Here is a 27,017-nt window from a genome sequence, read left to right on the forward strand (position 1 = left end):
TTATTATTATTATTATTATTATTATTATTAAGAAATAACAATTTAAAGCAAGAGAAGCAAGTACAAAAATGGTAACAAAGAAGAATGTTCTTTTTGCTAACAAAAGTTGATAAAAAAAAAAAGAGGCAAATTTGTCATATTATTATTATCACTCTCCTCCTTCCTAACTTCTTCTCCAAGTTTATTATACCAGAAAAACGTGGTAATAATAATAATAATAATAGAATCACCGCTATGGTCAACATCATCATCAATTAAACCAAGAATATCAAGCAATTCAAGTCTTCTTCTTTCTCTCTCTATTACTTGTATGTTAAAAGTTGCATTTGCATTCTTTTTTTTCTACTATGCAGGATGATGGTTCAGGTGATTCAAATTTTGAAATTTGAAATTTGAAATCTGTTGTTGTCGCGATTTCTCTTATTCTTGTTGTTGTTGTTAATTATATTTAAATCAAGTCAGTCCAGTCAGGATATTCTTTCCATTTTTTTTTTTTTTATATAGTCTACTAATCAACTGATGATCATCATCATGAGACAGAAGACACAAACATGAATGGTTTTGCTCATGTTGCTGTTGTTGTCTTGCTGTTGTTGTCTTGCTGTTGATGATGATGTCTCATATGTATCTACTATTTTTCAATAAATGTAACAATAGCCTATTCATTCTATTCTAATCTAATTTAATCTACTACCATATCATAACCATATCGTGTTCCTCCTCCTCTTTTTATTATTCAAGTTGTTTTACTTATCGTCAAACCATTGCTTTACTTCTTTTTTTTATTCTTGAGGGGGGGGGAAGGGGAGATTCTTTCTTTCGTCATCATTCTTACCGCTAATAAATAACAACTCGCTTGTTTTTTCCAATATTATTCAATTTGTTTGAAAACACGATTAGAAAATGTATAGTTGAGAAGAAGTAAACAGGGGGGGGAGAAGAAGAATGCCAAGAAGTTAGAGAAATTTAATTGCAAAATAAAGGAAATTATTACCAATAATAATAAAAATAATTATTGCGAAAAATAAAACGAATCAAGAAAATATTAAATGTTCAATGTTAAATTTCACCTCCATAAAACTCTCAGGTGTTATTTCAGTCTTTTTACCCTCGTCCCTTTCCCCCTCTCCCCCCTAAATCCTAAATTCTTATTCGTAATTAAATTTCTTACACCTTTTTGTGTTGTTCTCTCCACTCCTAAATTGTTAGTGTTTCTTTCGAAAGTAGTAGTCTTTTCCTTTTCGTGATTTTTTGGTCAGGTAAGTTATAGTATGTTCTTATTCTTCTTCTTCGGCAAAGAAGTAATTATAATTATTATTATATTTTTTCTCTTGCCCTTCCCCCCTAACAACAACAAAAACAATTATTATTATTATTATTATTATTATTAATTGACATGCCATTACAAGTTGATGATTGCAAATTCTGTCAAAAGGCTAGTTACAAATATACAAATATGGCATTGAAAAAAAAGAAAACATTTTAAAAGGTGTTCATTTGTTGATTGTAGGGCTGAACGTGGGGAAAAGTGAAAGTATTTGATTCAAGTTTTTTTTTTGGTTTGTTAATGGTTATGAAAGACAAGCAATATTAAGATAATATATACTTTTGGGGCGGGAGTAGGTGTGGTTAGGATAATTACTATCATAGTGTGTATACTACTACTACTACTACTACTACTAGCAATCTTTTATTCTGATTTGTCACTCCCAAGGTTTTGGAGTTTTGATTTGGTTAGATTTCTTACAATCTAAGCTTAATTAATAGTGTCGTGTTTTAATATTGAAAACCTATAATAATACTTGATCTGCTTTCATATCATCTCTTTCCCCCTCTTTCAGTAAGAAGAATCAGGAATTAAACTTTTGTCTAAATCCATTATGGATTTCTCATAACACCGATTAATAATATAGATTTGAGATTTGATATATATTTTTAGTTTAAGTTTTGTTGTTTCTTAGTTAAACTAATTAGGTAATGAATGAGTAACAGTTTAGTTGTTGTTTTGAATTTAGGCAACAACAACATTAACAACAACTTTCTTACAAAACTATTGCTAAAACCAACTAACCAACTAACTAACTAACTAACTAACTAACTAACTAACTACCTAATAGGTTGGTTGGATTATACTTTGTGTTTGTTGGGTGATATTTCCTGATTGAGGGGAAAAAGCACGTAATAGGAGGAAAAGAGACAACTAAAAGCATAGGTTAAGTTTATAAACTAAAAAAAAATTGATCATTTTCAATCAATGAATTTTTGGATATTCATAATAATAATGAACAGACTGGCTATGTAATTTGAATCATCTGGAGATAACCAAAATCAAGTTTGATTCTTAAACGTTTTCAAAATCTATATTTTGGGTGTTTTGTGTGTTTTGCATTTTGTAATTCTTGTCAATTTAAAATAGATTTGACAGATACGATAGTACAAATTATTCAGTATAGGAGGTGGTGGTGGTAGGAGGAAAGCTGTGGGGTGAAGAAAGTGAGTGAGAGAGGGGTTTAGCAACTAAAAAAAAAAAAAATATTTCTTGGTCTTCACTGTTCTTTTCTATTTTAGTTTTAGTAAGGTGCTGTTGTTGTTGATGTTGTCATTGAATTAGTTTAAGATTTAATGTTTATTGCGGTTATACATACCTTCTAGTTACTCCTCTAAATTTCATCTTATGTTGTCTTCAAATTGTCTCGAAAGAATCGTACTATAATTAAGTCATCTCATTCAACCAACCAACCAACACCATTTCCATTTCTGATTACAGTTGTGGGATAGTCATTTACTGTGCTGATACTGTAGAGGCAGTGCTACGGCATGATCAATAACAATACATTAACAATAACAACAATGTAAGAAAAAAAATGTGAGAATATTGACGATAAAATGAAAAAAAAAAAAAAAAGAAACCCAATCTTTCGGTGTTAGACGAAACTACGACAATAGAAAATCAACTTTATCGGAATTTCTTGCTCAACAAAAACAAGAAAAAAAAAATTTTCAGTAAAGTTATTCCGAAAATGTATGTAAATACTTTTAATTTACCACATTTTGCATATTGCATTAATTATTGCATATGTATGTTTTACACAAAAACTAATAATTATGCAAGTTTTTTTTGTGTTTGTGGTGCTTTGTCTTTTTCCGTTTATTGACTATGCCTTAGGTGATATTGCTACATTGCACAATAATTAATCTGAGTTTTGAGTTTGTGTTTGTGGGGTGGGGGAGGAGAGAGAGAGAGATGAAAAGGATGGAAGTGAAAATTTAAACCATTTTTATAAACTAAAAAAAAAGCATGGAAATTCAAGGGAGGTTACTAAATTTTTTCCATTGCACAAATCAACAACGACGATTTAAAACTTTCAAATAGTTAGGTGGTGGCGGTGGTGGTGGCGTAATCTCTTTAGAATTCTTGAAAATGAGAAAAAAAAGTACGAAAGGGAAATATTAACGAAAATAATATTATTATTATTCCCCAAGAAATTTCGCAACAATTTTCGGAACTTTTTTATATTTTCTTAAAACTTCTCCTCTTTTTTAAAAAAAAAAAATAACTAATGACATAAAATGATGCTTACCAATATCATTGATATAGTCGGGAATTATTAGATTCCGTTTTGGTTATGCTAAGTGCCAAACTCCGATACAAATGACGGATTCGAAAAACTCCCCCAAGAAAAAAAAAAACTTAGTGAAACTATACCCGTATAAAGCAATTTAACTCGATAATTAACTATTGTTAGCGAAGCATTACATGCGAACCGGAATCAGTGAGATTATCAAATGATGATAACGGGAAGTATATTATTATTGTTGTTTTTGTTGTTCCGAGTTATTATCGTAGAAGAAAAAAGTTCGTAGTTGGTTGATAACTGGGATGAATCTATGTATTTAATCCGAAAAAAAAAAAAGAAAAGGGATAAGATAATTGTAACAAGGCAGGACAATACATGCAAATAACTAAGCAAGTGTTACCGTTCTTTTGCATCTAATCTGAGACTATTTTATCGATTTCCGGAACTCAAATTATCATCCCTCGGAATCTTTTTTTTCCATGATGATGATGATGACCAACGAGCATCAATTTTTGATTTCCTCCTTTCGTCCTCCACCAACATTGCATATAATTCACGTAATATTCATTTCATTTGAAATTGAAGAAACAAATGTTATCTAAGGTTGTTCGGGTGTAGTTTTTAGTGGTCACGTATTTAACTAAAAAAACTTAGGCTATATTCTCGACTAGAACGATTTAAATGTTTATTGGTCAGATAAGAAAACAACACCAGGAGATGATAATAATTATATTCCCCCCCCCCCTCCCCCACAATCTTCAGAAATTTAGATAAAATACCCTTATACAATAGACACAAGAATGCAACATGCTATTAAACGTTTGTTTTTCTCATAAAAGTTAAGTGTTATGACTTTAGCTTTGTTTGTTATCAAAGGAATCTTTTATTTTACAGCAAGATCTTCTCTCAGTTCAGAGATAGATACTTTCCAAATTAGTCATCCACTCGATGATGATGATGTTCAAACTCCTAATAAATAAAATAGATGAGCTAAAAATGTTCAATATACTATCTGGAATATGAAAGTTTCATCTGCACTCGACAATAAATTAACCCCCAACTTCATGTAGTTGGTTCAATGTACCAGCATTCCATTTTTCTTTTTTCAATTAGGTAAAAGCACAATTAATTCTTCTCTCTTACATCGTCATATTCTTAGGATTAATGGGAAATCTATATCATATCAACTAAAAGCGCAAAGCTTGTTTTGAAGAAGAAGTGTTTTTTTTTAAAATCAAATATGTACAATTCCTAATTCAAAACTCTAATTAAATCAAAATTGACCCCCCCAAGAAAAAAAAATACTCGTCATATGATTTTTGGGTTATGGCGTATTAAATTTGTAGTCAGTAAGTAGGACCTGAATCTTGATTTTGATGTTAAAAATTTAGTCAGAAATGGTGTTAGTGACTCCTGAATTCACAGAGTATATTCAGTGTAGCAAAATAACTTCTCACAAAGTAAACGTTTTCTTATCAAGTTCGTACTTTTTGGCTCTGATTAAAAACTATAATACTCTCTTAAAAATACTATCATCCTTATTGTTTGGATACGCTCAATTTTAATCTATGCTACATTTGTGTTTTATTTTGTATATATTCTATGAAAATTCGCTTTATCGGTTCCGAACTGAACAATCATAACAATAACAGCAAAATTTCAAATTCTACATCTTGTGCATTTCATGTAGTATTCTTATAGAAAGAATGGCTAAACTACAAATTCTGGAGCTTGTATAAGAGTCAACACAGTAGTTTTTGTAGATCAATTATTATTACTCAACTTGACATATACGTTGACAGTTTGTATATCCGCTTTTTTGGTACTTTCGAAGGGTTACAGTTATTTAGCTATATACCAAATCACACACAAAAAGTCATAATTTGTGGCTTTGACACAGTTCGGGAAAAAAAAAAAGAAAACATTAACAAACGTTTGTTGATTTGTTATATGAAGATTGTGTTGTTGTTGAAGTATTATTATTGACGCGGACTATCGGTTTTTTCTCTCTTTGTGGTAAACACAGATTGGTTTATGTCAAGTTGCAGTACTATTCTTTGTATCTCCGTTGTGGGGCTGTGGTGGTGGTGGTAGTGGCCCTAAAATTAGTCTCAGGCGTCAAGTTTTCGATCCAGTTATGAGCCGTGCCAGAGTAAACGAGGAACTGCGACTCAACAACAACAACCCGAGGATTAAATTATCAAAGATCACCAAATATACCAGGAGATATAGAATCCACGATTTATCCGTTATTTCTTATTAAATTCTTTAGTAATTCCTCTATTATTATTGTTGCATCCGAATTGAGTAACTTGAAAAGAGAAGACGCTTCCCACGGGATATCGAAGGAAAGCTTGTTAACAGTAGCTTGTTCGTTGTCATGCGTTTATATTAAGTTTATTGTAAACTGAGTTATTGATTACCTGACAAAAAATTAATTGTCATATTTTACTGAAAATAGAAAATTGTGGCGTCAGTGGATAGGTGGGGGTAGAGATTATTATTTGTAGAAGAATAAGTTTATCACTTACAACAACTGTTATGACTACTTTCTAATCAATTTTTTGCAACTTCGAAACTCAAAACAAAAAATAGAGATGGAATAGGTAATGAAATTATTATTGCCGACAATTCTAATTAATACAATGAAATTATATCACCAAGCAATGGATAAGAAATGTGACTACTTTTGAATTAGTTGTTACCTAGAGGCTGGAGAGAAATCAACTGATTGTTGTTATCAAATGAATTGCAACCAATAACGAGCCAAGCTTTTAGAAAAATAATTGGAACAACCATCTTGTGTTACTTGACAACATAAATATAAAATTATTGACTATGATTGTAATATTTGAATTATCAAGACATTACTAATTAGTTGTTGTTGTTGAAAAACGTTGATAAAAAGATTACCACCGTTTCTAATTATTTGCCTGATACTGAAACGGCACTAGAAGTAATAAAATTAAATTAAGTACCATAGATTTAGATCTAATCACGTGATTATTATTTTGTTAATTGGTAACAACAAAACAAATAATAGAAAATATAAAGTATTTCCGTCCGATTAAATCCGTTTAATCGATGGATTAGTTTTTTTTTTTTTTTTTTTCACACTGTTCACTCTGTTCACACTGTTCTTTCCATTTGATTACAACAGAAATCAAATTTTTCAAACATATATCATCCACAGTTTCATTACTAAGCTTATCTTTACACACACACACAGTTTTTGTAATCACCACCCCCCTCATTTACTTTAATTTTGCATATTTCCCTATTACTACTACTACTCTAGGTGTGGATTTTAGAATTTTATCTTTTTAAAATTTTTCATAAATCAATAATAAGCTAACTTCTTCCTCCCCCAAAAAAAAACGAAATGGCGTCACATTCAAATTCAAATTCAAATTCTTTATTTCAAAATGATAAGAATAACAACAGTAATAGAGATATAGCTATACCTACACCAAGTAATTCATCATCATTTCGTAATACTAATACCAACCCAACACCTTCCATTAGACTGCCATCACCTTCTATAAATAGTTACAACAACAACAACAACAACAATAGTGCCATTCCTACAACAACCACTAGTAGATCAATAACTGGGATGTCTAACGCTTCCATTAATGATTCAGGTGATTCTAACCCACAAAGTTATGATGAACAAATTTCTCAATTAAATAATTTAAACAATAAAAAATCTTTTGATTTGAAAACTATTAGTAAACATTTAATTAATCAAGAAGATAGTTTAAAGACTCAAGGTGGTGATATCACTAGAAGATTATATCATCAGATGGAAAACATAACCGGTAACAATAATCATAATAATAATAATAATAACACTGATACTACTGGTAATGATTTGGATGATAATGTTAGTATTGGAGGTAATAGTACTTTCCGTGATGGACCACCACCAAGATTAAGAACTAGAAGTGCGTCATTTTCAAGTTATTTAGAAGAAACTAGACGAGGTTCAATGGCTAGTGATATCAATATACCGGGTGGATTCAGACGAGAATTTTTAATTAATAAAGCTATACAAAAGAATCAACAACCACCTAATTTCCTTACTCAAAATTTTATGGAATTTTTAAGTATTTATGGTCATTTTGCTGGTGAAGATTTTAGTGATGAAGAAGAAGAAGGTGATGAAGGTGATGAAGAGTATGATAATGGGCATGATGGTGATGAAGTTTTCGATGAAGAATCAAGTTTATTGGGTAATGAACGAAGAGGAGGTGGAAGCGGCGGCGGACAACCATTTAGACAATTACCAAAGAAACCTCATTCTCATCCTCAAAAACAACCACCAAAAGGTACTGCATCGGTTTTCAAAACCTTTTTATTATTATTTAAAGCATTAGTTGGTTCAGGAGTGTTATTTTTACCAAGAGCATTTTATAATGGAGGAATGTTATTTTCTATGATTACTTTGAGTTTATTTGGCTTATTAACTTTTTTTTGTTATATTGGATTAATTGAATCTAAAACTATATTGAGGTTGTCTTCATTTGGTGAATTAGGTTATAAAACTTATGGGAAACCTTTGAAATATTGTATTTTGGTGTCAATTCTTTTAAGTCAAATTGGATTTGTCACTACTTATATTTTATTTACAGCAGAAAACATGATTGCATTTTTATCTCAATATGTATCTACCAAAAACAATTTGTTGTCACAGGAGGTTCTTCCAAATTGGTTAAATCGTGGTAATTTGATTTTGATTCAATGTATTCTATTAATCCCTTTGGTATTAATTCGAAATTTGGCTAAATTATCAATGGTTTCATTAATTTCATCAGTATTTATTGTTATTGGATTATTAATTATATTTTGGTATTCAGGAGTAAATTTAATTAATAATGGTGTTGGCCCCAATATTACAAATTTTAATTCTAATAGTTGGACAATGTTAATTGGGGTTGCTGTTACTTCATTTGAAGGAATTGGTTTAATTTTACCCATTCAATCATCAATGAGTCAACCAGAAAAATTCCCTCTTGTTTTGTCTATTAGTATGGCTATTATTACCAGTATTTTTGTTGGTATTGGAACTATTGGATATTTTTCATTTGGTGATAAAATTAAATCAATCATTATTTTGAATTTACCTCAAGATCAATTTGCTGTACAATCTATTTTAGTATTGTATTCTATTGCGGTATTTTTATCAGGACCATTACAATTGTTCCCAGCTATCAAAATTGGTGAATCATTAATTTTCCGTCATTCAAAGAAAAAATCAAAACGCCAACAACATCAACATGGTAGTACTGACGAAAGTAATACTAATAATACTGATGATAACGATGGTAAATTATATCATCAATCAGGTAAATATAATCCACAAGTGAAATGGTTGAAAAATGGATTTAGAGCAATTTCAGTGATATTTATTTGTTCACTTGCTTATTTAAATGCTGATAATATTGATAAATTTGTTTCATTTAATGGTTGTTTTGCTTGTATCCCCTTGGTATACATTTATCCCCCATTAATTCATTTGAAATCAATTCAATCAAAACAACAACAACAACAACAACAAACAGGTAGATCAAAATCAGATCAATTATTTATTTGGTTAGATTATTTGTTGATTGTAGTAGGAATTGCCACAGTGATTTATTCAAGTTATCAAATTATATTCTTAAACTAAACTAGAATAAGCGTATATATAGAGAAATAGATTCATTTCCTAGAAGTATTAATATATTCAGATATATGTATAATATCGTTTAGTCAAGAATCAGTTGTTAAATATTCCAATAGATACTGGATAGTAATTAGTAGATGAAGAATGTCGTGTAGAAAATGTCTAAACTATGTGTGTGTGTGTGGAGGGGAGGAGGGGTGACTCAAAATATTGAGAGTCAAGCGAAACGACATTTTTCATTTTTCTCATTCTGTCATTAAAATTTCATCCATCAGTCTCCCTCCTCCCTTCATCATCATCAATCAAACATTCTTTTAATTGATTTGGCTTATTCAATTTAACTGCTTAATTTATGCTCATTTAATATATATATTCTTTCTTTGTCATTCAAATTCTAAATGTCAATCAATTCATCAACTTCTACTACTAATAAACGGAAAAGAAAAAACCCATCTACAACAACCCCACCTCCTCCTACAACTCCACATCCAGCACCACCACGTACGGAAAAGAGAATATCATGTCAGAGATGTCGAACACGGAAAATCAAATGTAATTATGAATTACCATGTTTCAATTGTAAACGAGATGGATCTCAATGCATTCAACCTATCGATATGAGATCAAAACGTCTTAAAGCTACAGAAGTTATAACATTACAAAAGAAATTGGATTTAATGATTAAATTTATCAATGATTGTAAAAAATTACCTAATGCAGAAGCAAAACAACAATTCATTTCTCAAACTAATTTAGATGAATTGATTAATGATGGCAGTATTGTTTTGGATAATGGTGATAGTACTAATGGTGATGGTGATGTTTTACATGTTGCTAATCATGATGAGGATGTAACCCATAATAATAGTGCCATTTATGGACCCACATCTGTCTATGATGATAGTCTAATGCATAATCATAAACCTAATACTAAACATAAACAAATTACAATTGACAAAAGTAACAGTAATGATGATAATAACAGTAAAGGGGAAATCAACAAAGATGAGAATAGAAATGTGGGTAATAATAGTAGTATTAACTACAACAACAATATTAATACTTTAAATAATAGAATTGATAACAATAGCAGCAACCTTATAAATGTTATTAACAAAATGAATAAAGATCCTGATATCTTAAAATGTATACAATTATTTTTCATTTGGCAATATCCAGATCATAATATGTTTATATTCCGTGAAGCATTTTTAATTGATTTTTTCAACCCTAAGAAAAACATGTTATATTGTTCTAAAACATTAATTCTTAGTATATGTTCACTTGGAGCTAAAATGTCAACTGAAGAAACCATTTATAATCGTTCTAAAGAATTTTATCAAGAACTGAAATATTTATTATTGAATTCTCTTCATCAGCCTTCAATTACATCATTACAAAGTTTTATGTTATTGGCATTTTATGATATTTGTAATGGACAAAATTCAAGTGGATGGATGTTATCTGGATGTGCCATGAGAATGGGATATGATTTAGGATTTCAATTAAATCCTGAACTTTGGTTTGTTAAATCAAAGGGTGAAAATAATACTATTAATAATTTAAGTAAATTAGATGTGGAAATTAGATCAAGAATTTATTGGGGGTGTTATATGGCCGATCATTTTATTAGTTTATTATTGGGTAGACCTTCAATTTTGAAAATATCTGATGCATCAATCCCTGTGACTAGTGATTTACCAGATTTGGAATGGATTGATGATTTTACATATAATGGATACATTAAAAAGAAGAAATTACACAAACGGTCTAAATCAAAACATCGAAAAGACGAACATGAAGATGATAAAGATGATTTGAAATCTCCTGGGAAACATAAACATCAAGAAGTTTCATATATTTCTGATCCATTAAATCAAATCATTAATTTAATCAATATTTCTGATAACATATTGAATGACATCTTTACTAAAACTGATGAAGAACAACCACAAGAGCATCAACAAGAGCAACAGCAACAACAACAACAACAACAACAAAAATCCAATGAAGATTTAAATTTGAAATCACGATGGGAGAAATTATCACAATATAATTCTCAAATTATGGCTTGGAAGAAAAACTTACCTAAAGATTTACGATGGAATAGAACTAAATTGGGTAAAACAGGGGAAAATCCAACTTATTCAGGTATACGATATTATTATTATATTTTATTATTATGTTTAAATCGTCCATTTGTTGGAATTGATCAAGATAATCATAACAACCATGATACAAATAATAATGATAACAATGATAACAATGATAGCGATGATAGCGATGATAATTTATCTCCTTTATCAATTTGTTTGAATGCTATTGATGATTTATATGAATCAATTAATCGATTCCAAAAAAAACATGGATATAGAGGTGGTTCAATTTTCATTGTTTATTCCTCAATTTTATCAATTTCAATATTATTATTAACTAATTCAAGAATCCAATTAGCAAGTGAACAAAAAAATCGATTACATTTTTTTATGGATGTTTTATATGGATGTTCTAAAACTTGGAAATTGGCAGAAAAATCTTATAATTTAATTACGGAAAAATTGAAACATCTTTATGAAGCAGGAGAGTTGAAAGATGTATTTGAATTTATCATTGAAAAAAAATCATCTCCATCGGCGACCAATACAAGTGGAAACGGATTGAATGAAGCCAGTGGTAATAATAATAATAATAATTCTCAATCAATTGAAAGCAATGAATTTAAATTGCCAATCAATAATAAAACACTTTCAAAGTTGAAGCATAATCAACAAAACACTAATAATTCTCTTCCTACTTATGATACTACCGATACCATCAATTCTACTTCAGGTGCTACCACTACTAACAATAGTACTACATTTTCAATGGATCAAAACCTTATGGAAGCACCAACTCCATTATCCACAATAAGCAATGGAGTTAACAATAACAACAACAATGGTGGTGGTGGTGGTGGTAGAAATAGTAGTAGTGCAACTGATTTCTTGACAGATGATAATGTTGATTTCTTGGGTGGTCCACCAGTTTTAATGACAGCTGATTTATTTAATGAAGATTGGGAAGCATTATTTCCTGATTATATATTTAATTCGAAAAATTGAACCGCAAATATTTGTGATATATGACTATATATAGATATAGATATTTGGTTATGCTAGAAATGACTGTAATATATACTAGAGAGAAGAGAGAAACTTTGTACAAGAAGATAGTAAATATGTTTTAGTTTGTTCTGAATTTGACAGTTGAAGTTTTGCTTGAAGGTACAAGATATGCTTGGATACTTTCTCCATATCTCTTTCTTTCTAAGTATACTGTACTGGATCTTAGTTGTTTGTATCTCTAACTACACGAAGGACATTAAAGCAATTTGTCACGTGATCCGCATTAAGTCTTCTGCCCAAAAAGGAAAAAAAGAAAAAAAAAATAGAATCAAGTCAACAACATCAACACTCGTTCAATCTTGATCAAAAAGAGAAGACAACAGTTTACCATGATTAAAAGGACATCTCCATGACTGGTAACTAGAACCAAAAAAGAAAAAATTGATTCCGCCCAGGATCGAACTGGGGACGTTATGCGTGTTAAGCATATGCCATAACCAACTAGACCACGGAACCAAAGAAAACTAGAAATGATTTCGCCCAGGATCGAACTGGGGACGTTATGCGTGTTAAGCATATGCCATAACCAACTAGACCACGAAACCACTTGCTGATGTCAAAAAATGCCCCTATTTTGGGTGATCATAAATATATATATAAGCCATATTCTTGAAAATTGTAAATTAAAAATTGAAACTTCCTGTAGTATTTATTTAAGTAGAGGAAAAAGAAGGATTGGTGAATTCTTGACACTGGTTATTGCTGCTTATATTTTGTATTATTGAGAAGAATACTGTGATGTGAGTGTTTCTGCTAAAAAACTCCTAGGTGATTAATTGGTTACTAATTATTACAGAATTTTCATTGCTCTAGATTTTGAGAATATTTGACGTATCAAGAAGCTTTTTATCAATACAGTATTTGTGAGTTATAGATGAATGACACTTGATATTTCATTTGCTTGTCTTCTTACCATTCAAGGTTATTGAATGTTGTGGTTTTGGTTTCGCTGGTAATTATACTTTCATGAAAATATTTTGAAGCTTTTTCAAATATGCGCTCAGGCGGATATTGTCAAGTTGGAATTAGTCTGGTTTAACAATAATGTTTACAAGTATAATGCTTTAGATGTGTTGTTGAAATAAATGTTTCTTCTGTTTTATTTCAAGACTACGTTGACTGATATAATTTTTGATGGTATTTTTTTCACCAAAATATAAGAAAAATAACTTAGCAGCAATAATGAGATTTTTCTTTTAAATAACTAACCACCAGTGTCATTGTATGCCTTGAATTGTAAAGAATCAATTTATACGACATGAATGTAACTTAATAGAGGGAAAACAATATTTTAAAAAGTATAACAACAGAAAAAAACTTTGTCTATATATAAATGCAAATGTGCCCTGGTTTTTAGTATCCTTCGGGATAGCCGAATCGTTAGCGATTTTCCTTACTTTCGAGTTTGGTTAGTTGCGCGTTCGGAACTTGTCAACTTTAAAATTACAGAGAAAATTAGCATTTCCCCTGCATAAGGACGGAACGCTTTACAAAGAGATTTACCATTTTTTTTTTTTGCAAAATGTAGACCCACCTAACAAACGTAGTTGGTCGATTAAGTGATGCACTAACTGATAATGATTATATATGATGTGGTTGTATAAACTGATTAAAGAAAAACCACAAATTGTAACGAGAGACCGAGATTCAATCTTTTACGGAACGAAGAAACAAATTTCACCAGAAGAAAAATAAATTAAACTATGGCAACAAAACATGCACACCACCTAGACACACAACTTTTGCCTCTTGATGTTTTCCCCATAACTACCAGAACTTGATTCACCTATGCTTATCCTCAATATCGATGAGTTCAAGAAAATCACTTTTTCCTGATTCTTCATCAGATCTACTACATTCTGATTCATCATTGTCTTTTTTATTTGGAAACAAACGAGAAGAATCAAATCAAGAACAAGAACAATCATTAAACACCATATTAGGCGGTAATTTACATCAATTAAAACCAGACCAAGTTGAAAAAATCATTCTGACTAAATACAATAATGATCCCATACAATTGATTCAACAATTATCATTAGATTTAACGAAAAAAGAAACTGAGTTGGTGGTATTACGACAAGAGAAATTCCGTCGAGAGCAAAAATTATATAAATTATTACAAAAATTAGGGAATCTTTCCACGATTGAGATTGATCAAGAATTGAATCAAGTTGATGATAAATTGAATAAAAATATAGATAAGATAATTCATGATATGATACAAGTGGCTATTGACGATGAAATTGTACCACCACGGTCAAAGGAGATTCCCAAAGAAGATCTGCAAGTGAGGAAGAAGAAGAAGAAGAAGAAAAGACAAAACCCACAAAGGAATAACAATCAGAGTGATAAGGATGCAAAATATAAAGCAAAGAGAAAATCTGATCCTAAGATGTGTGAAAAAACTGATAGTCAACAACCATTTCAATCGAAGAACTCGTTTTTTACCAAAACTGATACGTCGCCAGAATTCTCAATACCAAAAGCACCCGTTGAATTACAAAATTTCCGAAGTCAATCATTATTACAACATCCTGGTTCTGAAAAGAAATCCAATTCTTTTAGATTTCCTTTACTTGTACAAAATGAAGAAGTAGATATTGATAAATATGGATTTGTTAAAGAATTCAGAAGTAATACCCCAATGACCCATCAGTCATCATCTGCTTCTGCTTCTGCTTCTGCTTCTGAATCTTCATCCCCGCTACCTCATGGACAACAACAACATCCAGAACCATCCTACGAATCATCAGCAATACTTATAAACAACCATAATAGTCATTCTAAATTACATTTGATTGATCAATTGAAACAAATATCTCAAATCCATGATTCAACAAATTTATATATTGAAAAAGAATGGGAGAATTTAATTAATGATATTAACCGACAATTTTATACCAATCATTATCAAAACAACGAACCGAAACAGAAACAAACCAAAAAAGATAATGACGATGATCGAGAATTATATTGGAGATTTGGTATTAGAGGTAGTAATCTTTTACAATTGAAAAATAATCAACAATTTTATTATCCATTTATTAATTTAATCAATCAATATGGGATACCTAATAAATATCGACGAATATTATGGTTAGAATTATCAGGAGCAAATAATATTCGAATCAATGGTGAATATCAAGAATTACTACTAAATAATAAAACTAGTAGTGGTAGTGATGGTGATAATAAAATGGATGCATTGATAAAATCAAATATTGAACAAATTGAATTAGATTTACATCGAACATTACCATCGAATTTTTATTTCAATAATTTTTTAGAATTAAAACCAGGAATCAAATTTTATAAATTAAAACGAATCTTGTATACTTTTGTTAAAAGAAATCCTCATATTGGTTATGTTCAAGGTATGAATAAAATTGTCGGTACTTTATTACTACTAGAAGATAACGATAACAACAACAATGGCAATTCTGAAGATGACAACGAGGAAGACACATTTTGGCTTTTCATTGCAATTGTTGAAGAAATTTTACCTAAATATTCACCACCTAATGATAAAAATTTTTTCAATTCAATTGATGAAATTTATCAAGATAATTTAAAATTGAAAAATTTATTATCATCATCATCATCATTACCCAATTTATCGAATCATTTAAATAAATTTAATATTGAAATTGAAATTTTATTAATGAATTGGTGGTTAACTTTATTTATTGATTTAAAATTCATTGAATTAGATACATGGTTTAAAATTTTTGATAATTTATTAATCACCAATGTTGATGATATTGGTGATGAAGAAGATGATATTGATGATAATAGTAACAACTACCATCATCGACGAAGAATTATATTACCGGCTATGACATTGGCTATACTTAAAAATTTGGAAAATTATTTAATTAACTTAAATTCTCGTGATTTAATATATCAATTTTTAAATCATGGTGATGATAAATTTAAAATAAAATTTTCTGATTTAATGAAACATTATAATTATTTCTTAAAACGTAAAGAAGTAATAGATGCATTTCGTTAAGACACATGGAAAAAAAAAGAAAAGATATATTTATATATATATATGCAACGACTAATAATAACGATTATAATAGATTTATATACAATAGATAAATTTTTTTAAAAAATCATTTAACAAAAACACTATTTACGAGTAAGGAAGGTTAGGAAGGAAGTAAGGTAGGTAGGAAGGTTTGGGTAACAGTTTTTAAAAGACTTCACTAATTATATCAGAAGCTTCTCTATATGTTTTCAATAATTCTATGCATTTTTCACGTTCAGCCTGAATAGTTTCATCTTCTTGTAATAATTCATCAAACATATTTTCATTATATAATTTAACCACCAATCGATTTTGAATTTCTTGTTTAATATGATTGACTAATAAACACATAATAGCTTTAGGTACTTGATCTTGAATTGTTTCTCTAACAATACTGAAATAAGAAATAATTAATCGTCTAATTAATTCACATTCCATTTGTTCACGTTCACTCAATTCATGAATTAATTCATCTGATTCAAATGAACTTACAGTGGAATCTGACAATGCCAATTTATTACCAAATTCATCGGGTAAATTAGAATTATTCTCAAAAGTCAGCATCATCCCACCGTTATGATGATTATGATTGTTATTAGCAATAGGTGTGGTGGTGGAAGTATTACTATTTATAAAAGTAGTATTAAATTGTAATGAACTGGCTTCTTGTGGTGGAGGGAATTTGAATGGAGTTGGATTCAATTGTGCTTGTGTTTGTAAATGCTGTTGATGAACCACTGGATCTTTTCCAAGGAAATAATTCAAATAACTTGAAGATGATTGTTGATGGAGATGACCTTGATGATGTTGATGTTGATGATAATGACCTGAAGTTGATTCTGATCTAACAGAATAAGTTCTTGTAGATGTTGCACGTCGACGATTAGATTTAGGTATTACATCATCAACCGATTTGATATCAGCCTCAAGATCTTCAACCACTTCTTCACTGTTATTCCCATCTTGATTCTCCTTGTCTTCTTCTTCTTCTTCTTCATAATCTTTATGATTTTTCTTATTTAAAATTCTTTCACTGGCTAATCTCAATCTACTAGACAGTTCCAATTCCTTTTGCTTTTCCCGCTCAGCAACAACAATACTCATAGCTTTAGCAGCACCAACAAAATTAGGATGATTGGTGTTAATATATGCCTTATTGATTTCAATTAATGACTCAACATATTTAATAGTTGGTCCTAATCTTTCTCTTAATAAATCACTAACAACTTCAATTAATTTGTTTTGTAAACGTGGATATCTACTCATTTCAGTACCAATATCAGCTGTACAAACACTGTGAACAATTTTCATCAATTCTTCATAAACCAATTCAACACATCTATGAGCTGGAGCTTCTAATAATTTAATTTGAGGTTTGACCAAAATGTCAAATGCCAATTCTGGAACAAATAATGAAGGTCTAGGTCCAGTAGAATTTCTAATTGCTGTTCTGATATCATGAATGGACAAATTATGGGTAGGGTTAATTGATGCCAATTGGGAACCAAAAATTTCATTATAAATATAATAAATACGTGCCCCACCACATAATTCTCTAGCAGCAGTTTCATTAACTGATGTGCCTTCAATGGACCCAACAAATGAATTAGCAAATTTTGTCATTAAAGTTAAAACCATGGCTCCACGAGATTCTTTAGAATCACCAAATCCAAACCCATCACCATATGAAGCCAATTCATGTTCTGTTTGACCAATTAAAGTATTTAATTTTGCCTTAATATCAGGTAATCTTTCTCTAATATGATTCATTAAAATCTTATTTAAAGTTTGTGCCAAATATTTTGTACCACATCTTTTAGCCATAGTTTTATAGGCCGGATGATTAGCGAAAAATTGTTGTTCATCAAATAAAGATTCATCTAAAGATTTATGTTCAGAAATATCTTGTTGTGAACGATTAACAATACCAATAAATCCTAATTTCAATGGATAAACATTCCCCTTTAAGATATCTAAGGCATTAGTACCTTGATCCATTAAATCCAATTTTGTTAAAATCCCAATCGTTCTTTTCCCAGTAGGATCAACTTGTCTGCCCAATTTAAGAGATTCAGAATTAACCAAATCAACATTAGCAGGTGATACTGCCAATATAATACAATTTTGTTTAGAAATATATTCTAAAATTAAACTCCTAGTTTGCTTTTCAATATCTGTTGGTTGATCTCCAATAGGAATTTTGGTCAAACCTGGTAAATCAACTAATGTTAAATTCAATACATTAGGTGAATAAATCTTGAGATTGATTGGTAATCTACTGATACCCTTATTTTGACCAGCAATTCTTAAAGTTTCATTTTCAATTTCTCTTCTAATGTCACTGAAATTATAAAATCGTTTATTAGGGATATGTAAGAATTCACCCCATTCAGCAGATGGTTTCTTACTTTTAGTACTACCATTCATTTTTCTCAAATGATCTTCCAAATTAATCTCATCCAGTGAATCAGAATATTGCAGTTGCAGTTGCTGCTGCTGCTGCTGCTGTTGTTGAGGGGGGACTTTTGTAACAATAGGATCATCTTCACTAACATTAATCAATTGTAATACCAATGGTCTTCTAGTAACGATCCCAGTTCCTCGAGGTAAAAAATCTTTACCAACAATATTCTCCAACACAGAGGATTTACCACAAGATTGAGAACCCACAACTGCTAAAATGGGTAAATCAATATCAGATACTTGAGTGGTAGTAACTATATCTTGTAGTTTATTGACTACTGGTATGAGATCTTGAAACGACATAACTTAATTGGAAAAAAAAAGGAGGGAAGTAAAAAAAAAAAGTGAATAAACAACAAAAAAGACCTAATGAGAATGACGATGAGGATGAAGGGGAGGGGCAAAGGACCAGTGGAATAGTTATATTCTGGGATATATATATATATGAACAAATTTCAAATATATATAAAAGAGAAGTTGTAATTGAAATTGAAATTGAGATTTGTGTAGAAAATATATTAAAGAGAGAAGGAAATTAATTTTAGTTGTTTAGTGAAACAGAGGGTGGCCAATAATACACTCAAAAATTTTTCTTTTTTTTGCTATTTCACCTTGCGGACACACCCTAGACATACAAACTATACACAAACTCTTTTTTCTTACAATTGCTATAGAGATATATTGGATAATATATCTCTTGCATTGATTTCTCGGAAATATGGATATTATTATTACTACTACTACTATACATTTGATTCGAATATTTCGAAGATTCGTATATTTTGAAATAGTATTGAAAACCCGCCAACTTACACACACATACCCACCAGATCACGTGTTCAAGTATTGTTGTTAATTACTTCTTTGTCGTTGTTGTTTACATTTTTAAATTTTATTTTTTAATTTTCTTTTTTCATGATTCAATTTTTTTGACAGTTAAATTTGTATTAGATTGATTATAATTGGTTTACTAGATTGGATTGAAGTTATAACAGATTAAAATTAAAGGAAGAAGAAGAAGAACTCTACTAACTACTTTAGTGTTAAACTATGTGTACATAAGCAATCAATGTAAAAGAAAAGTGTAGGAGGAGCAATGTTTCTAAAGCGGATATTGACAGATGGAATTTAAATCTGACGAAATCTGGCAGCAGCAACATCAAACAACAACAGCGGCCCTTTTTTTTGGATTACTTGATCGGTTTAATTTCCGCGCGTCTTTTTTTTTTTCTTCTGGTGCGAAAAAATCCAGTTGGCAAGAAGTACACGCACTTACTTTTTTTTTGTTCACACATACACGCCCACACACACCTTAACATGAATTTTTCAACGCATTTTTTTCTTCGTGGAAATTAAAAACACCTTGTTCTCATAGCCAACCTTTACCCTTCTCCTCCTTCTTGAAACATATTACCAAAAAAGTTAGTATCAAATGTGGAAATTTTTCATTACATTAGGAGTTATATTCTCCATATGTAGTGCTCAATTATTAGACACGGTTTCATTTGATTCCAATTGGGAAAATTTACATTATATACGTAATGTTGATCTTAATAAAGGATTTGTTAAAGAAACCGATTTAATTGAGATTAAAAATATAAATTCAAAACCTCAAGATGAATATTATTTCACTATTAATGATGGATTTGATAGTGTTAATGAATTATCAGTTTTTTCTGCTTTTTTAAATGACAATCTACTTGAAGTTAAAGTTGACGAAATTGTTGCCAATAAAGTTTTCAAATTGAAATTACCAGTTCCAATTGCTCCTAATTCCAATGTTGAACTTAAGATTAATTATGTTTATATTGATACTTTAGTTCCTATTCCAACTAAAATTTCCATGGATGCCGTTCAACAATTGTTATTCAAGACAAATAAATTCCCATATTCACCTTATCTCACTAAAGAATATACTTTATCTCTCACTGGGATGTCAAAGGGACAAGAAATGCAATTACATATCGATGTCAATGCCACAGAAGGTACACCAGACCTTAAACCAAGAGTTGATAACCAAACATTGAAATATGGTCCTATTGCCGAAGACATTCAAGCTTTTACATTACTGCCAATGGGATTATTGTATGATCATAATCGTCCAGTAACAAAAGCCGTCAATTTAAATAGATCTATTTGGTTACCAGCATCTGATGTCAATAAAGTATCCATTGAAGAATACTATGAATTGACCCATGTCGGTGCTGCCTTGGATTCAGGATTTTCTCGTATTGATTGGATGAAAGGTAGATACGAAGGAACTAGAAACCATTGGGCATTAAGTCATTTAGAACTCCCTTTGTTAGATAGAGATTTAGATGGTTATTATTATACCGATAAAGTTGGAGTTGTTTCATCTCACAAGGTTGTTAAAAACCATCTATTATTACTGCCAAGATATCCATTATTTGGTGGATGGAATTATAATTTCACTTTTGGTTGGTCTGAAGATTTATCAAGATTTCTTCATAAATTACATGATACCTCTGATGAATATATTATCAAATTCCCCATTTTGAATTCACTTAGAGATGTTACTTATGGTGATGTATATTTAGAATTCTATTTACCAGAAAATGCCGAATTTCAAAATGTATCATCTCCAATCCCATTTGAATCAATCACTATTGATAATGAATTATCATATTTAGATGTTTCTAAAGGACATACTAAAGTTACTGTGCATTATAAGAATTTATTTGATGATTTACATAAATTGGATGTATTTGTCAAGTACAAATATACCAAAATTAACTTTGTTTATAAAATCGTCAGAATTTCCGGATTTGTCTTTATAGGATTGATTAGTTATTACTTGTTAGGATTACTTGATCTTTCTATTTAATAGAATATTGTTGTTTTAATAGATTCAATTGTTCTTGTCGTAATGCCATTTCTTCTTCATTAATCTTTGATTTATCCACTTGATACATTGATGTCACTAAATATCTTCCATTGAAATTAACTCCATTCAAGTCTTGAGCTGCCCTTTGTGCATTTTTGATGTTATGGTAAATTATAAAACAAGTTCCTGGTTGTGATGAGTTTATTCGAATTTGATTTATGTAGCCATATTTGCCGAAAAATTCATATAAAGAAGAGTTTGACGTATTATAAGGTAAGTTTTTCACCAGTACTATAGGAAATTCATAAGATGACATTTTTGGGACTGCTATGGGATGGAAGTGTTTGACTCGATGAAGAAGAGTTAAAAATGAAGTTGTATATTTATCTGACTGTTATATAATTTTTTTTTTGTGGGTGTGCGTTAAAAAAAAACATTCTCTTAATCTTTGATAGTAGTGATTTGATCACGTCTGGGCATCATCTTATATGCAGCAAAAACAACACCTAACAAGAGTATTATGAACAAATAGCTATAAACTGAAGTTGACACTGCTGTGATTCCTTCAGTTTCTGAAGATGACGATGTCCCTGTTTCTTCCTTTTGGTTTACCTTTGATTTATCAATGGCAGTTTTAACATCACTAATAACCACTGGTTTCAAAGGACTTGAATCTTTTGTTTCAACTGTACTTATCTTCTGTAAAGTATCAAACCCATCAACCAATTGTCCAAAAACTACATGATGACCATCTAAATGTGGAGTAGGTTTACCATTTAAAATGAAAAATTGTCCACCATTAGTATTTGGTCCAGCATTAGCCATTGATAATCTCCCCAATTTATTATGTTTTAAAATGAAATTTTCATCATTAAAACTATCACCATAAATCAGTTTCCCACCGCGACCATCATAATCACCTCCTTGTATAACAAAATTATTAATAATACGATGAAATTTACTATTTTTATAACCTTGACCATCTTCTCCTCTAATGGCTAATTGATAAAAATTTTCAACAGTTATGGGACATGTTTCTCCAAATAATGCAAGAGTCAAATCACCCAATAACTCATCACCATGTTTAATTGTAAATACTACTTTATGAGTAACAGAAGGGTCACCTTCTAAATGTGATTGCTCTTCAACTGATAATTTGAGATCAGTTTGAGGGATGACCGACGATAATACCAAATTCACAAGGAATATAACGGCTAGTAAAATACTCGACATTTGCAGGGTTTTATTGAGTTGAATTGAATAAAGAAAAAAAAAGTAACAACTGTTAAGAATTTTAAAAGAAAATCTTCAACAAGAACACGTTATATTATGTTAATCCTGGACTTTTAATGTTAAGGAATTGATATTATTGTTGTTGTTGTTGTTGAATGGAAATTGTCTAAATTCTTTGCTAAAATTCCAAATTGTTGCATTTGATCACCTCCTCTGCTTCAAATCACGTGTAAAGTTCTTGCCCAAAGTGAAAGATTCTTTTTCGTGTGTGTGTGGAGAAAAAGAATTAAGTGCGAAAGAGGCCAAAAAAAATATCTATTGAGGAAGAGAGCGACAGGAAGAAGAAGGAAAAAAAAAACTAGTGGCAAACCACCTTAATCAACAATTTCCTAACATCATCAAACATAGCATAATCAACAATGAACGGTATTTCAGTAGACATCAATCATTTGAAAAAGGGGGAAGTGAATTTAGGTACTTCAATTATGGCAGTTACTTTTAAAGATGGAGTAATATTAGGTGCCGATTCTCGTACTACAACCGGTTCATATATTGCCAATCGAGTCACTGATAAATTAACTCAAATTCATGATACTATATATTGTTGTCGTTCTGGATCAGCAGCAGATACTCAAGCAGTTGCTGATATGGTGAAATATTATTTACAAATTTATTCATCACAATTGCCTCCTGGTGAAACTCCAACAACAAATATTGCTGCTAATGTATTTCAAGAAATTTGTTATAATAATAAAGATAATTTAACTGCAGGAATCATTTGTGCTGGTTATGATAGAAAAAATGGTGGATCAGTTTATTCAATTCCAATAGGTGGATCAATTCATAAACAAAATTATGCCATTGCTGGTTCAGGGTCGTCATATATTTATGGTTGGTGTGATGAAAATTATAAACCAAGTATGGAACAAGAACAATGTGTTGAGTTTGTAAAGACAGCTTTATCACAAGCAATTAAATGGGATGGTTCATCTGGTGGTCTTATTAGAATGGTTATTTTGACTAAAAATGGAGTAGAAAGACGTGTTGTATATTTGCATGAATAAAAATGCTTTTATATTCGGTAGATAGAATAAGATAATCTGAGTTATTTTCAAAATTAATTGACCATACTGCTTTATCGATGGAGAGCGCAGTAGGTTTTTAAGTATAAACATCCCCCTTTGGTTGTTTTTTCTTTAACTTTTGGATGTAACATTTAATGATTTTTTGCAGTTTTGTAGGATCGAGGGTAGTGGGGTTCCATGATCAATAACTACGCTTCTACCAATCCCTGGAGCACTAACAGCAGGGAGTTTAGTACAGCCATGCAACCATTGAATTCCTAATCAATTCTTCATCTTCATATCGCAGGGGTTGAATAGACACTACCAATCCTACACAATGTTCTCGACCTCGGTACTAATAAATACTTCAACAGAGGAGAATCTTTCAGATATTAACATTGATGCCGTTGAAAGAAATCAGTGCGTAGTACATTTAGCAATTCTCTCCCTAAAAAGTATAATAACAATATTACTCTTTATATTGAAGTTGACAATAAAAAAAATTCCGATATTTATACCTAGTTCGGTAGTTTTACCTCTTTGTTTTGCCGTGCGGAGTGGAATCGACTCATTGTCATATAAACTAGCTTGAATGAAGGATAAAAGGATCTCTAGTATTCACAAAATAGGCTTAATGTGATTAGTAAAAGAGATGATAACAAAGATAATTAAGCTGAATTAAACATGCTGTGATTTAAATGAAGTTTAATTGAGGCTCATTTTCATAAAACTTATCTCTATTGTTTTTAGTTGATTGTTGTTCTCTGTCTGAATGACGAAATTTCACTCACGACGTCAAAAATCTCGATCCGTGGTAGAATGCAGACGGATAGAAAAAGAAATTCTGCTTTAAAATCAAAACTAAAAAGTAAAAAAGATAAGGATAGAATTTGTAAAAAATCAACAACCTTTGATAATGATAAAAAAGAGTCATTTTCAATGTATTAGCTATTCTCTGACGTATTGAAAAAGAATATTATTTCAATAATTAAGGTTTTTCCTAATTGGTCTTTGAAAACCCGCCAAAAAAATAAAGTTATAGAAGTTGACTGAGCAAAGGAAAAATAAAAGTCCGACCGGCAAATTTTTTTTTTTCCTTCTTCTCTTGTCATTCCTCGAACATATTTAAAGTCATCAGTATTTCCTGTCAAAAATTAGATGCAAATTTCTTTTTAAGAAAAGAAAAAAAAAACGACAACCCATCAAATAAAGATCTATACATCTAGCCAATGATAACATCTTATATACTTTTCATATAATTATAAACAATCTAAATGCTATCAACAACACAATCAGTCACAGAACCCACTGAGGTAACACTGAAAAAAGTTGAAGACATTGAAAAAGAAAATGACGAAGAAACTCCCTATTCAATATTCACTTCCTACGATAGATTAGTATTGATAGTAATTCTTTCATTAATTGGATTTTGGAGTACGATATCAAGTCCAATTTATTTCCCAGCATTACCTACATTAACATCATATTTCCACACAAGTTCATCAATCATGAATATATCAGTTGTGGCATATTTGATTTTCCAAGGCATCGCTCCGACAATCTCATCTAATTTAGCAGACACATTTGGCAGAAGACCAGTGATACTAGCGAGTATAATAGTATTCTGTGCCTCTTGTGTCGCCATTTCACAAACAAATGTTTATTGGCTACTAGCGGTATTACGATGCATTCAAGCTGCAGGGATAGCAGCAGTCATTTCTATAAGTTCAGGTGTAGCAGGTGATGTGTGTACTAGAGCCAATCGTGGAAGTATGGTTGGAGCAGTTGCTGGTTTACAATTAGTTGGCAATGGAATTGGTGGATTGGTGGGTGCAGCTTTGATCAGTTCATTCAATAGTTGGAGATCAATATTTATATTTTTAACTATTGGAGGTGGTGTCACATTTATATTGGCGATTTTTATATTACCAGAAACATCAAGGAAATTAGTTGGAAATGGATCAGTTGTACCTAAAAACATTTTAAACAAATCACCATATATTTACCTTCCACATTTCAAGAAAAGAATGAATAATGACATAACTACAATAGTACCGGCAACTAGGTTTGATTTATTAGGTCCTTTGAAAATTTTTTTCCAAAAAAATGTCTTTTGCACACTATTACCTGTGGGAATACATTTTGCAGCATGGACGATGGTTTTGACTTCATTGTCTACTGAGTTAGAGTCTAGGTATCATTACAGTGTCATGCATGTAGGCTTGATTTATCTCCCTCAAGGGATTGCTTGTATTGCTGGTTCTTTGGTAGTAGGGAAATCTTTGGATTGGTATTACCGATACAGAAAGACAATATATGACCAAGAAGTTGAATGTTTACCATTGGACGAAAGACCACAATTTAATATCGTGGCTACTCGATTAACCCTAAGTGTTGTTCCTGCCTTGTTAATGATCATTGGATTGGTGATATTTGGTTGGTGCATTCAATATAAACGACATATAATATCCATTATAATTTCTACTATTTTAGTATCCTTTTCTGCATCAGTCTTTATAGCTATTTGCACAACCATGTTGGTTGATTTATATCCTAATAATGGAAGCGGATCTACTAGTTGTCTTAATTTGATGAGATGTTGGTTAGCAGCTTTGGGAGCCGGGGTTTTAGATAGTATGATCAATGCAATGAATGTTGGAGGAACATACACTGTCGTTGCTGGGTTTTGCATTTTATTTGATCTAGCATTGATTTACGTTTTACATAATGCCAAAAAGAAGTTTAGTAATAGTGGGCCAACCACCACGAAATCCCCACCCAAACAATAGTATTTGAGCTATCCCTTTTATAGAATTTGTACATTTTTTTTTATTTCAATGATAATGACATGATTATGAAAGATAAACACAAAAGTGTTAGCTAACAAAGAGTATACTGGAGTCTACAAATTTCAGTATTAAACGATTGATAATTATAATAATTTAGTACAAAAGGAATAAAAGTTT

General features: G+C 30.6%; 9 protein-coding genes and 3 non-coding genes across 12 annotated transcripts; 7 read left to right on the forward strand and 5 right to left on the reverse strand. All coding sequences in view use genetic code 12, as the record gives it.

Moving 5' to 3' along the window:
- Positions 1-6,960: 6,960 nt before the first annotated feature.
- CAALFM_C305460WA (uncharacterized protein) lies at positions 6,961-9,249 on the forward strand (the record flags this gene model as incomplete). Its single annotated transcript, XM_709597.1, has 1 exon — positions 6,961-9,249. The coding sequence occupies one exon, from the start codon at positions 6,961-6,963 to the stop codon at positions 9,247-9,249; it is 2,289 nt and encodes a 762-aa protein (XP_714690.1).
- Positions 9,250-9,644: 395 nt separating this feature from the next.
- Positions 9,645-12,347, forward strand: TEA1 (Tea1p; the record flags this gene model as incomplete). The annotated part of the gene is made up of 1 exon (XM_709598.1): positions 9,645-12,347. One exon carries the CDS (start codon positions 9,645-9,647, stop codon positions 12,345-12,347), a length of 2,703 nt encoding a protein of 900 aa, XP_714691.1.
- A 445-nt stretch (positions 12,348-12,792) lies between these two features.
- On the reverse strand, positions 12,793-12,866 carry tV(AAC)5. The gene has a single exon. It is a non-coding gene; the product is annotated as a tRNA-Val (tRNA).
- A 15-nt stretch (positions 12,867-12,881) lies between these two features.
- tV(AAC)6 lies at positions 12,882-12,955 on the reverse strand. The gene has a single exon. It is a non-coding gene; the product is annotated as a tRNA-Val (tRNA).
- An 867-nt stretch (positions 12,956-13,822) lies between these two features.
- Positions 13,823-13,920, forward strand: SNR6. The gene has a single exon (XR_002086394.1). It is a non-coding gene; the product is annotated as an uncharacterized ncRNA (small nuclear RNA).
- Positions 13,921-14,217: 297 nt separating this feature from the next.
- CAALFM_C305510WA (uncharacterized protein) lies at positions 14,218-16,425 on the forward strand (the record flags this gene model as incomplete). Its single annotated transcript, XM_709599.1, has 1 exon — positions 14,218-16,425. One exon carries the CDS (start codon positions 14,218-14,220, stop codon positions 16,423-16,425), a length of 2,208 nt encoding a protein of 735 aa, XP_714692.1.
- A 186-nt stretch (positions 16,426-16,611) lies between these two features.
- Positions 16,612-19,212, reverse strand: DNM1 (dynamin-related GTPase; the record flags this gene model as incomplete). The annotated part of the gene is made up of 1 exon (XM_709600.1): positions 16,612-19,212. One exon carries the CDS (start codon positions 19,210-19,212, stop codon positions 16,612-16,614), a length of 2,601 nt encoding a protein of 866 aa, XP_714693.1.
- A 1,129-nt stretch (positions 19,213-20,341) lies between these two features.
- Positions 20,342-21,754, forward strand: OST1 (dolichyl-diphosphooligosaccharide--protein glycotransferase subunit; the record flags this gene model as incomplete). The annotated part of the gene is made up of 1 exon (XM_709601.1): positions 20,342-21,754. The coding sequence occupies one exon, from the start codon at positions 20,342-20,344 to the stop codon at positions 21,752-21,754; it is 1,413 nt and encodes a 470-aa protein (XP_714694.1).
- On the reverse strand, positions 21,747-22,070 carry CAALFM_C305540CA (uncharacterized protein; the record flags this gene model as incomplete). The annotated part of the gene is made up of 1 exon (XM_709602.1): positions 21,747-22,070. One exon carries the CDS (start codon positions 22,068-22,070, stop codon positions 21,747-21,749), a length of 324 nt encoding a protein of 107 aa, XP_714695.1.
- A 125-nt stretch (positions 22,071-22,195) lies between these two features.
- Positions 22,196-22,987, reverse strand: CAALFM_C305550CA (uncharacterized protein; the record flags this gene model as incomplete). The annotated part of the gene is made up of 1 exon (XM_709603.1): positions 22,196-22,987. One exon carries the CDS (start codon positions 22,985-22,987, stop codon positions 22,196-22,198), a length of 792 nt encoding a protein of 263 aa, XP_714696.1.
- A 419-nt stretch (positions 22,988-23,406) lies between these two features.
- Positions 23,407-24,051, forward strand: PRE3 (proteasome core particle subunit beta 1; the record flags this gene model as incomplete). Its single annotated transcript, XM_709604.1, has 1 exon — positions 23,407-24,051. One exon carries the CDS (start codon positions 23,407-23,409, stop codon positions 24,049-24,051), a length of 645 nt encoding a protein of 214 aa, XP_714697.1.
- Positions 24,052-25,325: 1,274 nt separating this feature from the next.
- On the forward strand, positions 25,326-26,840 carry QDR2 (Qdr2p; the record flags this gene model as incomplete). Its single annotated transcript, XM_709605.1, has 1 exon — positions 25,326-26,840. One exon carries the CDS (start codon positions 25,326-25,328, stop codon positions 26,838-26,840), a length of 1,515 nt encoding a protein of 504 aa, XP_714698.1.
- Positions 26,841-27,017: the final 177 nt, after the last annotated feature.

Source organism: Candida albicans, chromosome 3, assembly GCF_000182965.3.
Source record: "Candida albicans SC5314 chromosome 3, complete sequence".
Taxonomy (NCBI): Eukaryota; Fungi; Ascomycota; class Pichiomycetes; order Serinales; family Debaryomycetaceae; genus Candida; species Candida albicans.